Consider the following 16,730-nt stretch of genomic DNA (forward strand, 5'->3'; position numbering starts at 1 on the left):
AGTTACTGTGCCAGATTTTAAGTTTACCTTTAAATAACTTGCCTATTCCTAGATAAGTAAGTACATCTTCTACTTCTGAAGGGCAGATTTCACATTTCCAGAGCCCCACCTAGCCTGGAGGCACCTGACATTCTTTGCCCCTTTTGGACTTTCTGCCAAAGACCTTCTTGACTTTGCAGTATTTCTTCTGGGGAGCCTCAGTTTTGACAAATTTGGGGTTTACCAAGCTGAAGCTTCCTTCAGCTACACCTGGGTGGGGATTTTCAGAAACAGTAGCCACTCTGACCAAAATGTTTTGTCTCAACGAAGGACCAAAAAAAGTGGCAGGCTCTCCCTAAAAATTTCAGTAGGCTTTACGGCTTTAGACATATACTGAGTTCACAGCGTTACTGGTTACGGACATTGGTTGAAGGTGGGATTGCTCATCTAAATTTCCCTGGCCAAAGGTTAGTCCAGCCTAAATTAGTCACCCTCAGTAGTCAGCAGTGAACTGTAGATAGCTCCAGAAGTGATTCATTACTCATAGCTGGGTCTACCTGAAGGTGGGATGACTCACTGAGTGCAGAGGGATACAGTTGGGGTGGGCAGTGAGGTGAGATCTACTGTGCTGCTGGATGCTGTTTGTGTTAGCCTGCCTTCAGAACAAAGCAACAGCCTTAGCCTTAAAATACCGACAGGTTAGGCTGCAGCACCCCCCATTTGGAGCGGGGTAGGAGCACGGTCACGGCAGTCACGGCAACTCACAGGACAAGTGCTGGCAGGTTCAGCTGCCATAGCTGAGTCATGTGGCTGAACCCTTAGCAGCAGCATCTGTTTGCAAAACTGACTCTGAGATACCTCTGATAAAGAGAATTATAATTTGGAAAGGTTGTGAGTGCTTTTCAAAAGTTACACCATTTCAAATATCTCAAGCTATGACCAAATATCTTAGCACCCCCTCTTCTTGACTGCAGCATCACATGGCTCTTTCTAGCTGGAAAGCAAAACATTTTATAAAACCATAATCTATGGATGTTATACAAAACATTGTATAAAGCCCTAGAACTTCATTAAAATGATTCTCACATCAGCTTTCTTTTACCTTAGAAACTCATCAGATTAAAACAGATTATAGACCCATCCCAACTATTTATAAGGAATCCAAATAGTCTACATGATCTCTCACTTTATTCCTGATGAATTTTTGTTGCATCCTCCACACAACTGAAAACCCCATCATCCCAGATACATTTTTTTTCCACAGTCTGGGAGCTTTCTACTTCACCTTGTTCTTCCTGTTTTAAAAATCTTGAACTGATTTCATTCTCACTTCCTTTTTCAGCTACACTGGCTTTTCTTATTTCTGATGGACTTGTTGCTATGTGGCACACGTCTTCCTGTGAAATACATCAGCTTGTGATTGAATATTTTGTGTTTCCATTTGCACCACCCCATTTCATTTTGCTCAGGACAAGCCTTGTTTACTTCCTGCTTGGATGGAACTTACTGTCTTTGCTTTACATTTCCTTGATCACAGTGGCAAAGGTGTAATCCTGACTGTGCAGACACCATTGGCTTGTCTCCAGCTATGTCTTTGAGGTTAGTCACAACAAGTAGAGGCACTAGGGAAGTCTGGGAAGGCTGTGGGAAATGGACATCACAGGGTTCTTGGTATTGGAAATATTTGTACTGGGCAATGTTTATGTTTTGCAGTCATGCCCAGGACCTTATCATGCTACATGCTATACACCTACAACAAAACACAGCACCTACCCATGACCAGACACACTGCATACCGTACATTCCTCTGACACTCCTGCCTCCTCCGCTGAACTGTGAACTTTGATGCACACCAGGTTTGTAGCAAAATGTAAAGTGTGAAATTGGTGTCCTTCTGTTTCTCGTTCACATTTAGTAACTGAATAGTCCTAACTATTTGGATGGTTTTGATCTGGATCACAACTGTGTTTATAGAACCATGAAAAGTTTTTATTTGAAAAGAAATATACCTACATATACCTTGAAAAGATACCTTTGTGGAAGAGTGTTGAGTAAAATCAGCAGAGAATAAGCACAGGAGTCCTTGGTCAGTGCTTGTTTTAATTTAGGAATAAGCTCAGTCACTTTAAGCTGGGCTCAAACTGGAAATATATACTTGCAATCTATTTAGGACAAATACAGAATTGCTTGAAAGGGTAGACCTTCCATTTAGGTGTGTCCTCTTCCTTTAACTTACTGGTACATATTCTATTAACTCAGAAGAAATGGGTCTTGAAGCTGAGACAGTTACTGAGAGGATGAACTCTGGCAAGTGGTTTTAGAGTCTGAGTCAAACATTTCTTCTTCCTAGCAGGCCTCCTTTCCCATCAGTCCCCACTCCTCCACCACCTCCTGCCACATGGACAATAACCTGAGAAGATTCTCAGATGTGCTACATCCCTAAAATGGGACTGGAGGTGGCCAGACTTGTTCATTGTGTACTTGAGCACACATTAGAGGCCAGATTTGCAGCTGATGAATGGTAACTAACTCATTTGATAGCAGGATCTCATTCCATGGCCACATCTCAGCTAAATGGATGCTTCAGTTTCAAATCTTTTTAGGTTTTTCTGTTCAGCTGAGCCCTATGGCAAGCTGATTTGAACTAAACAGAGAGAGGACCGCTAAAGGACAATCGGGCACAGGGACGTTTGCAACAGTTTTAAATCAATTTCATTTTACAATTAAAGTAATATAAATAGATTTAAATCCATACTTTTAATTAAAACAACAGCTTCCTGTGCCTCACAGCTGCAGGCAGAACTTGAGTTCTGTTCTGTGAGGAAAGAACTCTTTTGCAATTTACTGCCATCTCCCCAGATCTTGCAACTCTGCTGATCCATTAGATATGCCATAAATGTGTTTCTTAGGGTACTCTGAAGAAAGACAGAAAATACATCAAATTATGTAACTTTAGGAGTTAAACATTCCTCTCAATTATTTTCCTCGATTCCTTGAATTTTGCAGGACATTATTTTTTATTGCATTATATTCATTTTTTTTCCACAACAAATCTACAGATTGTGCTGTGTACTGTGCTTTAATCAGAAGACTCAAGATTTTTATGTATTCCAGCATTTGTACAAATGTTTTACATATGATGGTTGTTGCTAATATTGGCCTCTGTCCTCAGGTAAAATAAGATGCTCACATAATACAAACTGCACTGATTTATGTTGTAAATATTTGAACATCAGAGGAATTTATTTGTGACAGTTTGAGATCAAGCATAGGTAAATTGGGATTTTAGACAAAGTGGCTATGGAAGAAAACCATCCTCTTGGATAGTGCATGATAAGACTCTCAGGCACATGCTGGGATTTTTGGAGTTGTCCTGTGTAGAGCCAGGAGCTGGACTTGATGATCCTTGTGGGCAGCTTCCAACTCAGGATATTCTATGATTCTATGATCAGAGGGCAGAGAAGTCCTCTTACCATCCCATTACTTTGTTTCCACAATGGTTTTAGAGCAATATAAGAAGATCTGTGAATGTCTCATGATCTGGAGGAGTGAGATGGTCTTTCTTCCAACAACTCTAGGATAATAAAAATATAACAATCTAAAAAACAGAAAATCTAGGAAAATTGGAGCTTCCAGACTATTAGCCTGTTCTGGAAGGTTACATTGAAGGCCTGTTCTCAGAAATAACACAATTTTCAGCCTCTTTATAGTAATTGAAAACAAGGAATTGAATTCTTTTCTGCAACAGGGAGAAAGAAGAGAGACCTATTCTCACTGTTGTCACAGCAAACGGAGACAGCTCTGCAGATGCTCATTTTAAGCCCAAGACTCTCAAGCCTGGAGAGTCACCTCAGCTTGTATTTGCAAGTGAACCCAACAGACTATATCACTTTTGATGCTGGTTGACTTTTGCATGCAATACAGTTCTTGCTGCAAGGATTAAACGTTGAGTGAAAACTGGTTCTCAAGAAAAAAATGGTGAACTGCATCTTTCCAACAAGCTCGAGAGATACCTCACTGTCTTGGGTCCCACATAGGACTGATTCAGGGTATTTCTTTTTCAGTCCTGTTGCTGCAAAGCTTGCCCAATTTGCTTTCACTGGTGTAACGTTTTTATTTGGCCATACTGAGCTTCTACAAGGTTTAAGCTACACTACACCACGAGCAGACTTGTGATTTGGCATTTGACTTTGTCTCAAAGAGCCCTGTGCACAGCTACCGCAAAGTGTCACCACAGCTCAGAGAAACTTATCATCTGGAAGACATAAGCCAAGCCAGAGATATTATTACAAACAGATATCAAAGAGGAAAAATTATATGTTAAGTTATGCAGGAAGAGCTATGTACATGAAAAAGGACTAGAGACTTGGTCTCTGATCTTGTAAATCTCTGCTTAACTACATAACACATTAATTTCTTGACTTTTCACATGGTTAGTTCTTAGTTAGTTCTCAGGGTAGAGACAGAAAAACATTGAGCAGAAGGACATAGAACCTAACTGGAAGCATTATTCAGAAAAAAAGATTACAAGAATGAAGTGAGAACAATAGTGGCTTTTGTAATGATTGGCACATGAATGAGTTCATTGGAAATGTAAACACAGAAAGAGACTGTCAGAGAGGGCATAAGATGAGCAACTCAGACTGATGAATAACTGTGGAAGTGGTTAAGACTTCCTGCTCACCAGTGATGTAAAAAGAGGTTGGGCTAACAGGAAGGAGTAAGGGCAGCATTCCCCTCAACATGTTCAGCTGTGTCTGCCTCTTTCTGCACAAGTTTAAATCTCGATGCTGGTTGGTTCAGCACTTCTATGTCCATCGTTACCTGAGCAATAATCTCGTGTTTTTGTGGGTAGCTGTTGGTGACCGCTACCCTCTGAGAGGTCCTTGCTACCCCCTATGAAAAAGAACATAAAAATGGGTACTCCTGTGGAGCTCTTGATAACTGAGGCAAACTTGGAAACCCAGACATTCATAGCTCTTAGATATTTTTAATCATAGCTGCTGAGGCAACTCAACTCCCGTACAAATGTACAAGCTAATTTTACAGGATTTCGTATTCTTTCAGTAGCAAGACTGATTCCTGGAGGTGGATATATTTAACTGACTTTCATCTGGAGGTTGTTTTTCTCTGATATTGTTTCTTTTTTTTGCTATATCCCAAATTTTATTGGCAAGTATAAGTCATCAAAATTCTCAACACCTTTTGTCATGGAGACCTCCACAGACTAAGCTGCTGTTACATCGCTGCCTGTGAATGGGCTGAGCAGCCCTTTCTAGGCCCATTTTATTTCTGAGCATGGGGCATCTACCACTTTCTCTGCAACGTTGTGCTTAAGTGAATTGATATAGTCCCCTCTAGTCCCACAGGAAAAATGCAGGATAAATATGGCACAATCACCAAACCTCCTCAAAATTTGAAAGCATCTCTTTGCAGAGTAAAGCCAAATCCTGTATTTGCATATTTGCCTGCTGTTGACATAGGCTGTTCTTTGGCAAAAGCTCTTGGAGATATTAAGTCCTTTTGCAGTTCTGTGTTCAGAATGCATCAACATCTGCAGTACACCTGAAAAGACCTTTTTCTGTTTCTGTCCAAAGCTTATTTGCTACTCAGAGATGAATCAGAAGAGAAGCAGTGAATCAGTAAGCTGTGGACTTATGTTCTCTGACATAAGAACAATGTTCTTAAATGCTAAGATGGGCTGTAGCTCCAGGTTATTCAGAGATTATAATGGCTCCTTCCTCTCTTAGGCAGCAAGATGAGCAAAGGCTTGCTATGGAGATTAACTTCCATAGAAAGGGGGATACAGAAATCATCACTCCTTTCCAGATTTGCTTTGTACCTTGCACTGACATAGGTCAAATAGAGCTTGTGAGAGGAAGGTTACATGTCAACAATGACAAAGTTGCTCTTGGGTTTATGTGGAAGAGCCTAATCTGCACAGCAACCATCATTTAGCTCTCACAACCTCCAGTTGTGTTCAAATGCTGCCTGGTGAAACACTTGTGTCTGAGCAGGCTAGATCATAACAAAACAATAAATAGGAAACTGGATTGCATTGGTCTCTGGTAAAAGTTCACTGTATGCAACCATTATTTCTGCTGCTTTCTTTAAAAAAAAAAAAAATGAACAAGGACTTATCATATATTGAATTCTTCCTATGGAAAGAACAGTCAAATATCAGCTTGTTAATAAGATTCTGGAGATAGTATTTTTTCCAAGTAGAACTTCAAACTCTCTGCCACTTTGGACACTGGCTGTGAAGAATGTGGTATTGCCTGAAGCACACTGTAGCTTTTGACTGTGAGCAAACACAAATATATTACTAATATTTACACACTAGTTTATATTAGTATATATTAGTATATACTAATAATACTATTTCCTTCAGAAATAAACTGAAGGTTTATGGGCAGCTTCCAACTCAGGATATTCTATGATATAGAATATCATATCATATTCAGCCATATTCTGAAATTGAAAGAACAGCCCTAGCCTCATAGATTTCAAATTTACTGATATTGAGAGCTACCAGTTATTGTGCCAGCTCCTTGGGAGACTCCCTGCCTAAGCTCAGCCAGAGATCTGGGCGTGGCCCAGGGAAGTACTGCCCTTTCCGATGTTCACAGCACAGTATCAGCCTCACCTATAGAGAAATTAATTCCCTAATGAGATTCCAACTTTAAAATAATAGTACCTTAAGGGAGACAGCAAAATAAAAGCATACTTTAAAAACAAGCATTAACTTTCAGAGTGGTAGTTTTATTTGTATGCATTCAATAGCACACATGCTCTTTCATAGTAATACAAACATAGCGACCAAGACACATCCATACCAGGTGTGATCAGTACTCCATTTCAAAGGATTCAAAAGCAGATTCCAGAAACTCCATAGGAGGCAATGACAGGACAACTGGCTCCCAGAAGAAACTTTCTGCTAATCGCCATCAATGTAACGCTTGGACAATTTCAAAAAAACGTGAAGTCTTATATCCCTTAGAAAAGTAATGTACATATTATAGAACAATCTGTATTTCTTACTTATAGATTTCTGTACAGTAATGTTTACAATATATTGCAAAGATTTCAGTCGCTATCTGATTGCAAATACTTGCTTCCAGGCCGTAAACCCCAGACTTTGTACCTCTCTCCTGTTATGCTATAGCCACAGACATTGTCCCTTGTCACAGCATTGGAGCACCTTGAAACACTTGGGTGTAAACAGCAGTTCACTCTGCACACTCACACAACATTTGACTATTTTTGTTTACATAGTTCTAGTCAAACAAAATCATTCAATTTATGACTTGCCTTAGTCCTCAGCCCCAGTTCAAGCTCCCCAAAAAACTGGAAAACCAACTCCACTGCTAAAACTTCTGTTAAAACTGCAATGGCCCACTTAACCACAACTTATCACTAAAGCTGAAAAATCTCACCCCTTCCAAAGCATGTCTTTTGTAATCAAATAGTGAAAAAAAACCCAAACAAACAACAAAACTATCTGGATAATTTTTTGAGAAAAGGACAGGTAGTGACTAACATTAGCAAGTTTTTCTTATTTTGAGGGATACATCTGAAAGACCAAGAAGGAAAAAGGAGAAGCCTGTACATGTAACAGTAACAGGAGCTGAATGAAGACCAGAGCTCCCACCATTTGGAAAAAGCACTGAATTACCCATTCCCAAGATGTATGGAGAAACAATAGTCTGAAAAAATAGAAAAAAAAGTCTGTTGCTGTTCTGACATACTGGGAAGTGTAAATTATTGGCTTTCCCAGAGGTATTATTAAATAAAGGGAATCTATAACTTATTAGGGAAAGTTCTTAGACAGGCCCACATCATCTCTGAAGTAAATGATACCGGGAGAGCTTGGGATTCCTATAGAGTTTGAACAAAGCCAGAGAAATTTTGCCACATATCAGCATGGAACCCCAACCCCACAAAACTATATACTAAGAAAAAAGGAGGGATTAAAAAAATGTTCAGAATGGGGCCAGTTCTGATTTCACTAACCTCTGCCATTAAACCTTCATTGGTTTTGAGAGAGGCTGATATTTGCTATTTTCAAGAAAATTAAACAAAATATACAAAATAATTATCTTCTCTTGTGGCGGGGCACTGAATTGTAATGCAAAAGATTTCTCCTGCACTCTGAGCTGTCTACAGGCATCCATATTTTCAAAGAAAAGCAATCCTTAGCTCTGACAACTGCATATAAACAAACATGTATGTGGTATGGCACCTTGCAAACTGAGCACAAACAGAGCAGATGTATCATGTTCCTGGCTAATAAACCTAGACTCGTGCCTTAAAAACCTGCACCTTAAGTGCAAAATTCTCACTGTATTAGCAGCATCTTGGAGTTTTCTGAGAATCATCCTTTCATAATAATGTAACAAATACATGGAAATTTCATTATTTAAGAAAATATCTGCCTGTACTATCTCCCCTCTATGTCTGCAGGAGCTCACTCACACAGACTAGTTAGTTTTCTCCCAAGTAAAAAGTGAGTTCAACAATTATTTTATCTGGAATTGTTCTCCAGTTATCTCGAGAACTTCAGACATGTAGACCTTAGTATGTAACACTAGAAACAGAAGACAAATGCCCTGCATTCCTGAACTGTTGCTGTAATTTAGAACCAACCATCCAGGAACTGACAAGCACATTTACCTGGCCTGGCTGTGCCTCAATATGCCTTCTTGCCTTGCATGCAGGGATGCTGTCTTGCACAGCCCTACTGCTAGGGAAGTTTGGCTTTACAGAGCCTGAGATACAGTTTCCTAACGTGATTCTGTAATGCAATGTCAGAGTCGGGCATAAATTGCAAACAAACTGAACTGTTCTGCAAGAAGAAACAATGCATAACCCTCCCTCAATACTTTTTTCTTGGAACCATGCTCCTGGAAGTATTTTGGGCTATTCTTCCCCAGTGGCTGAGCAAGCTGTGTGACAAACTAGCAAGAGCAAACTAGGTACACCAATTTGGTTTGAATACTCGCAGAGAAAGAGAGGTTTGGTAAGGATTTAGCTTACAATATGTTTGCCAAGTATCCCAGATAAAGTTGCCAATTAGTCCTCACCAGCCAAGAAGATGATGTTGAATGTCAGGATGAGCCTCTGGTCATACAGCCCTGGTAAGACAGAGCTTTTGAACATGCAGGTGGAGTGTGTCTGTCTGCAAGGACATGCCTGACCCAGAGGTCACTGACACTTCATTCCCTCTTTCTCCCCATATCCCTGTTGACAAATTCATTGCTGGAAGGAGATGGGTGCACAACACAGACCTTCTGTCACAGTTTGGACTGGCATCCTGAGGCAGTGAGCTGATGTTGAATGTTATTTTGGATGGCAGCTGCTGTCACACTTCACTTTTCCAGGGGCTGTAGTTTTGTGCTGTCTTGCTGGGGCACAGTTCACAATCTCCACTTGTCAGCACAGTCTTCGACACCCTTGGGCTTGACAAGAGTGAGGCTTCCAAGGGAGGAGGGTGAGGGTAGGAGGCAATAATAAAATACTAAACTTGGAAAAAGTAGTCATCAGCCAGATGAGGGAAGAGTTTCTTCCTGTGTCTGGTTTTGTTCAACTTCCAAGTCAAGAATTCTGAAGAAAGAAGAAAAAAAGTGTCATTTGCTATTTATCACATCAGACAAGCATAAGGTGATACTCTAAAGCTTTTATTCAGCTGCTTATGGCTACTGCCAACATAGTAAATTCTCCACTCAGAAGATCTCTACTTGAATAATGCCTATCCATTTTAAAAGGATGCTGAAACTCAAGGCTTAATAATCTTGATTCAGCTCAGGAAGGAGAACACAAAATGAGCCCTCTGTCTTAGAATCAAGCAGGACAGAGAGGGGAAGGAGCTCAACTACAGGCTGAACTACAGCTGATTCCAGGCAGTGTTCCACCATGAAACAGCAATGCCCATCTTGCTAAAGAACTCAGTTTTCTGAAGCTCACAACCCACGCTCAGACTCTGCAATCACCACTCTGATGATATATGTTAAAGAACCTGATCCTTCAAATAGCTCGTTTATTTATATGGTGCTTCACTGGGGCCTGGAGAGTTCATGAAAAATTAAATGGAGAACATAAAATATGAATGGAATGATCACTGGCCCATAAAAGCCCTGCAGTTCTTGAAAGGTTTTATACATAATGAATGTTGGGATTTCAGAAAACAAGTTCCTGCCCCCTTGTCCAAAGAAGGTGCAACAATTTTAAAACCTCTGTATAAAACAAGGAACTTCCGAGGATGTGCTTGGGAGAGTCAGAAACATTTGCTCCCCAGTGCTGCACAGGAGTCCACTATCCATTAATAATCAGTAAGCAAACTAAACAGAGCCAAATACTTGAATATTTTGAAAACACAGATATTCAACTTGATGCTTCATTATCAAAGAAAGTGTAGGATTGAATGAAAATTTTGATCAGAACTAAACGATTTATCTTGCAATCACGTGGTGATAACAACTGTCTCCTTAAAATCTTCCCAGTAGATGTAACATTTAACTTATGGTAATTCTTAATGACCCTTGTCCTTTATTCTGGGTGCTGTGTACAGGTAGTTTTAGTTGACCCCTCTGAACTTCCTGCTTCTGTGGCCTAAATGACATTCTCAGTTTTCAGAAAATACCCTACTGCTGAGATCTGTCAGCTACAAATCAGCCCTAGTATCCTTAAAAATAGGTTTATAATAAGTGTTTCAATTAATGTTTCCTAGGCTGTCAAAAATGTTGGTACCACAGGCAATTGGCACTGTAAATTGCCAGCGTAAAGTGCTCCCTTTTTCTAGGTATTAAAGTTATTGCAGAATGACAACAGACTGACCTGAATGAGCTTGCTGTGTACTTCATGGAGATCTTTAAATCAACCTGTTAGAATATGTGCTATGAACTAAACCACCATTTTATCTTCTATGCTAAAAACAAAAAGCCATTGACCAAACCCATGTGAAGTTCCAGTGGTTCAGCCCCTAGAAAAGGGCTTCTCCCCTCCTGCCCTTGCCTTTGCCCTGGTGCAGCACCTTCTCTGCAGACTGCAAGCTCCCCGGGGTGCTCACCAGCATCTCCTGCCTCAGCTGCAGCACTGGACATCCTAACACTGTGCAAATGGATGGGGAAAGGGCCAACTGCTCCCTCTGTGGTCTTCTGGCCCTAGACCCTAAACCCAGCAAGGGCATTCAGGAGCAAAACAATCTTTCATTTGTTTGTTTTTCTTGAGTGGTTCATGCTTGCTGTAATCTGCCTCCCATCCTCTGTGTTTAACACAGGTTAGCAGCTGCAAGGAGGTTCACAATGACCACCTTCCCCATTTCATTTTGCATATCTCCCTGGCCTTTTACACACAGGGATGAACAAAGAGAAGTGATTAGTTCAGGAGAGCCCTTTCTTCTCTCTCAGGTAGTCTGGGAAAGGATCTGTTACATAATAACACTTCTTAAAGTTGTCAGCCAGACACCTGACAAGCATTCTTATCTGCAAGGGCTGGAAATGTTTATGTGAAAATGGCTCTCTCCCCCTCTTCCTCTTCTTGCAAGAAGAAAATAGGCTTTTGAGAAAAGTTCCATTCTAAAAGTTAACCAAATTTCACATAATTAAAACCAATTTTAATGAAGTAAATGGATTATTGTATTACACAGATTAAAGGAATTGGGAGCGACAGCCCCACATCCATGCAGGAAAGCGGCTCAAGCACTACATTTCTCCACATTCACAAGGCCCACATGCTCCATCAACAGCTGTGTCTACACCAAGTGATGTTCTTCTCACGCACCAATTACAAACTGTCAGAAAATATACATGTAATCCTTCATATCAAGGCCTATTCATGCAATTTTTAAATACCACACTGTAAGCTGTGGTACTTATCCTAAGGGCATTATGTACTGGGAGGAGAAAAACTGTTATCTCCTAGATCAATACCAAAGGCTCCACGAATATAGTTCTTTTTCAGGAGATCATATGCAAAATAAACAACACTTCTTTAAAAACCAGGATATCGGCTTTTAGCAGGTCTAAATTTGTTCTGCTTCTCTCTGTGAAGTAATTGATTTGCAAGTCCAGATCCACACATTCGTATTAGTTACCTTTAGTTTAAACACTGAATCACCCCTCTGACCAAGGCAAACCGCACAACCCATTCCCAGCTACCACTGCCAAACCACATGGCACAACCCACTGCTGAAGAAAACCCAAAGCCTGTGAAACACTAGGGGGTCACCTGGAACAAACTTATGGTCCCAACAGAAAGCTGTGGAGGAAATAAGATTGCTAGCAGGACCACTGACTCAGTTTTTCTTTCCTGATACTTGGGGGCACCTATGTATAAGGGGAAGGAGAGAGAGTGAAGGAAAGTAAGGAGGGGAAAACTGTAGCAGTATAGTATAAATACAGTGTACTCCTAATGAGTAAGAGTTTCATTTCAGTCTGTTATCCAAGCAACTGTAACCAAAGGTTTTCTAAGTTGTTTGGGGTTTTTTTTGACTATTTGCAAAGCAGGAATCTGCAGAGTACAGGCATCCTTCACAGACACTGAATCTTTAATTTCATGTACACGGTCTGATCTAAACCTGGCAAGCTGCAAGCATTAATTTGTTTTTATTTTGCTTTTTGTAACAACACGTATTTCTGCTTTGCAAAAAAGCCATACTTGGAACACATGGTAAACAAAATATATTTTCCTTTAGCCCTTCATGAAAAGATAATATAAACTAAGAAAAGCCAACTGCTCTAAAGAGGAAAGAGAAATACACAAATCGCCAGGGCGAGGCTTTGCACACACCTTGAGTTCCCCAGGCTGCAATGTACGCTGAAAGAAGCCATCACGCCAGTTCCTGAATCACCTTGTTATTCTCCTTGGCTTTCTTACACGTGTACAACCATTTGATTATCCGAGCATTCCGCTCAATCACAGAGGTGCTGCTGGGGACCTGCTCTGTGAGTTCATCCTCCAGAAGCCCCTCATCCCCACTGTGCCTCGTAAAGTCACTCTCGGATGTTGCCACACTGATGCTGCGGATCTTGAAGGAGACATTGTCAGACACCACGGAGAAGTTCTCTCTTCCAAGGTCCTCAATGACCTCCTGCTCGAGGCCACAGTACTTGAAAAATGTATCAAACTCAGCGAAGGACTTGGAGTAGCGAGAGCTGATGTCCGACTGGGAGCGATGGAGACCTCTCCTCTTCACCTCCTTGACCTCTTCAGGAGGTATACTCAGGTTTGAGGGCCCCTCATGCTCTTTTGTACATACCTCTGGGACTTCGGTGCTCACAGGAACAGTTTGCTCCACGGCATGGTCGCTTGGCTCACGGTCACCATCTTTTGCCGAGAGAGGCTCGTTGCTCTCGGTGGCCGCGGTGTCCTCCATGACTCTGGGCAACTCAGGGGAAGGCAACTGCTTTTCCTTTACCGACCCATGGAAGATTCTCCTCACCAAGTTCCCCCGCGAGCTGTCCTGGCTTTGACCTCTCCCAAACTCGCATTTCTGACGATAAATCACGAGGGAATCCGGCCGCATCTGCCTCTTGTGGGTGCTGCGCCTGGCGATGGGGGGGCCGTGCTGCAAGGGGGCGCGGCAGGAGTATGCCGCCTTGGCCAGCTCCAGGGGCTTCGCGCCCTTCCCTCTGCCCAAGTCCCTGCTGACTGCTTTGCTCTCCACCGAACAGGTCTCGCTGCTGCTCTCCGAGGCTGAGCTGAGCGAGATGACGGGCTCCTGCCTGGTGCTGATGACCTGCTGGCTCTTTACATACTTGGCCTTATCGGCGGCCAGTCTCTCCACGGCACTTTTCCTGCCCGGGTTGCCGGCCTCCATCTGCCTGCGGAGGTACTCGGGCCCCTTGTTGAGGAGCCGCAGGGGGAGGGAGGAGTGCAGGTCGGAGATGGCGTGCATTCCCACGGCCCGGGAGAGTTCAGCTGGCATAGCAGTTTCAGGGACGCGGATCCTGCTTCCAGTCCCAGGGAGGGAAGATTAAAAAAAAAAAAGAAAAGAAAAGAAAAAAAAACCAAACAAACAATCCAAAACAAAACAGAAAGCGGTGGAGGGCAGTCTGTTAGCCTGTGCGCGGCGGCGGCTCCGGCGGCTCCTCCGAGGGCCAAGTTCCGCGCTCTGCCGCGCCGTCGGAGCGCCGCGTGTCCCGCCCGCGCCTCCCGCCCGCCCCGCGGCCGGGCACAGCCAATCCCGGCCCGCAGGAAGGCAGGGAAAGAGGGAGGGAGCCGCTCCGCTGGGGGCAGCGGCCCGGCCCCCGCCGCCTCCCGCGGTGCAGGGACGGACGGGGCTCCGGGGACACGTCCGTGTCGGGGCGCCCGCACCGATGGCGGCGCACTCTGGGGGTTTGCTCCGCTCAGAAGCATCCTCTCCAGGGCCGCCTCCGAGGGACGGGGCGCTGCTCTAGGGACTGACCCGGCGGACCCCAGCGCATCTTCCCTTGCCGGGGCAACACCTTACACCGCTCCCTTCGCGGCGGCCCTTTTACTTCTCAGTGGCTCCCCCGCTTCCCACGCAGATTTAACTGCCCGGCCTTGCCGGGTGCTGAGCTCAAAGGCATTCCTGCCGTTGGAATGGTTTGGAAAGGACGGGGCTCGGGCTTCCAGCGCATAGCGGAGGAGCAGGGTCTGGGCACGCCGGGTGGGCAGCACAGATGTGCCTCCAGCTGTGCCTCCAGCTGTGCTAGCAGCATCCTGTCCTTCCCGGGTCATCGGCAGCAGCAGGGAGATATTAGTCCCTGGCCCACAGCTGAGCTGCGGCTGTGCACGAATAAAGTGCTGTGGAATGGCATAAATCTGAATTGCTTGTTATAAATCTTTGCCCTTCAGAAACACAGGGAAGATTTCCAAAGGGGCAGAATTCCCACCTGGGACTGGCAATTCTGAAGAAGCAGGACAGAGTCATTGGTTGTAATGTAAACACTGGAAAATTAGACATTCAAGTCATAGGTAATCACCTGGGGCAGTTCAACTTTAACTTGTGATCACATGTGAAATGCAGCTCCTCTGAGGTCAATAATAACTGAATTATAGATAACTTTTCTTATATAGGTAACAAAAGCCAGTTTATATTTGTAAGGTTTTCCATGCCTATTTTTTGTTGGTTTGGGCATAGTTTGTCTGTTACTTCTGTGGGATTATAAAATCAGAACACTTTTGTAGTGATTGATTCATACTTGATCTTTATAATCACAAAATTGTGGCAAAAAAGTTTACAAAGGGAAAGATGAGCTATGGGCCTCTCTGTCCTTCATGATGCAGTTTCAGGGTATATGACTTTGCTACCAGCAATGTTCTCATTGTGACAAAGGAAGTGTTAAAAGCGATCCTGGAGTTAGAGTTTGGTCTAGCTATTCAGTGAAGACCATCTTAGAAACACAAAACCCAGAAATATTCTCTTGCCATCATGGTTCTACTGCTGGTTTCCCCCTTAATTTTATGTCATCTTTGTTTCTAGACATGTAGGTCTGAACTCCAGAAGTCCTATAACACCATACAACTGCCTGTTCACAGCAAAGATCTCAGATATGATGCTTACCTGAAGCAGGACTGAAATTAGTGACATACTTTAAGATCACTTAGAGTGAAATTCTTGTAATTATGTGGAATGGGTGTATTTTTTTAAGAAAGAACCTTTTTTTCTTCTACAGGTAAACAAGCAGAGCTTCTTCACATAATGACTTGCCTAAAAATTAATATTCTCAAAATCTAAGAGATAATAATTAAAGTTTAAGCACAGTTAATTACCAGGGAGCACTTTCCAGTTAAAGCAGTTCATACAGAGATGTGTAAGAGTGTAGTTAATATCATTATGTATTTAAATGCTTCATGGGATGCTGGGCATATAGAGAAGACAAATGCCTTCTGACAATAAATCTGAGCAATAAGCTGATAGATGTGCAGAATTTAGCAGTGAGATTAAAGTTTCATTCCCATCTTCACAAATCTGTCTGAATTTTTTCCTTCAATCTTTTCTTTGGAGTTCTATGGCACCGCATAACATAACAACACATATTTACATTCCCCCATGCATTTTAATTTGTGTTTGTTCCAGTTTCTAGTGCCTTGTACGTCTGAGCTTTCAGAACTTACAAAAAATTAATTTGTTTGCAGTATTTTGGAATAATAAGAAAAATGAACATGTGAGTATCAGTAAGAGCTGTCTTATCAAACAACTCCAATTAATTTCTTTATCAAAGCTGTTTATTCACTCATTGCCACATGCAAAAGCCACTAGAAAAAGCAGATATTCTATATTTTTTCTCAGTGGACAATAGATTTTTGTTTAGAGTTGTTATACAAAAACAATGGAAAAATACTGTTTTGGATGAAAAAAAAGGTTTAAAACATTTTAAGGAAAAAAAAAGGGGGGGGACATTTTCCTTTCTCTTAAAGTGTCCAAATGTCCTTGGTTTTGAATGCATGCCTGGAAGACAAACCTGGGAACTTTTGTTGGAACATTTTAATTTTCAGCCTGTTTTATCCCTTTCTCACTGACAAAGGAAGATGTGAGTTTTGATTTCCCACAAAGTGCATGTCACAAGAAATTTCTCATGAAAAATTGCAACAGCAATTTTCAGCTGCCTTTTCTGATATGTGCGATACTTTTCCTTGAGAATGACAACAACATTTAAAGTGGGGGAAGGGTCTTCCCAGAGTCAGGAAACATTGTGAGCAACAAAATTTTATAACCCTGTCTCCTTTAGTAAGGTACATCAGTATAGCAGCTGCTCAGTTATGTGATATTTTAAAAATATTTAGGT

At 42.2% G+C, this 16,730-nt stretch overlaps 1 protein-coding gene across 2 annotated transcripts; it reads right to left on the reverse strand.

Annotated features, from left to right (window-relative positions):
• Nucleotides 1-3,222: 3,222 nt before the first annotated feature.
• On the reverse strand, nt 3,223-14,038 carry FAM110C (family with sequence similarity 110 member C). Of its 2 annotated transcripts, XR_003572190.1 has the most exons (4): nt 14,000-14,038; nt 12,766-13,969; nt 9,267-9,582; nt 3,223-3,551 (listed from the first exon to the last, which is right to left on the reverse strand). XR_003572190.1 is itself a non-coding variant. In XM_027892442.1 (3 exons), exon 2 carries the CDS (start codon nt 13,901-13,903, stop codon nt 12,806-12,808), a length of 1,098 nt encoding a protein of 365 aa, XP_027748243.1. In that variant the 5' UTR covers nt 13,904-13,969; nt 14,000-14,038; the 3' UTR covers nt 8,786-9,582; nt 12,766-12,805. The 2 variants fall into 2 exon arrangements, 1 of the variants encoding a protein (XP_027748243.1); XM_027892442.1 differs by lacking the exon at nt 3,223-3,551 and having other exon boundaries at nt 8,786-9,582.
• Nucleotides 14,039-16,730: the final 2,692 nt, after the last annotated feature.

Source organism: Empidonax traillii, unplaced genomic scaffold (genome assembly GCF_003031625.1).
Source record: "Empidonax traillii isolate 1590-97213 ecotype Southwest subspecies unplaced genomic scaffold, ASM303162v1 scaffold352:size1026972, whole genome shotgun sequence".
Taxonomy (NCBI): domain Eukaryota; kingdom Metazoa; phylum Chordata; class Aves; order Passeriformes; family Tyrannidae; genus Empidonax; species Empidonax traillii.

Coding starts and splice junctions, on each gene's coding strand:
- FAM110C (XM_027892442.1), bottom strand. CDS start 13,903: ATGCCAGCTGAACTCTCCCGGGCCGTGGGAATGCACGCCATCTCCGAC.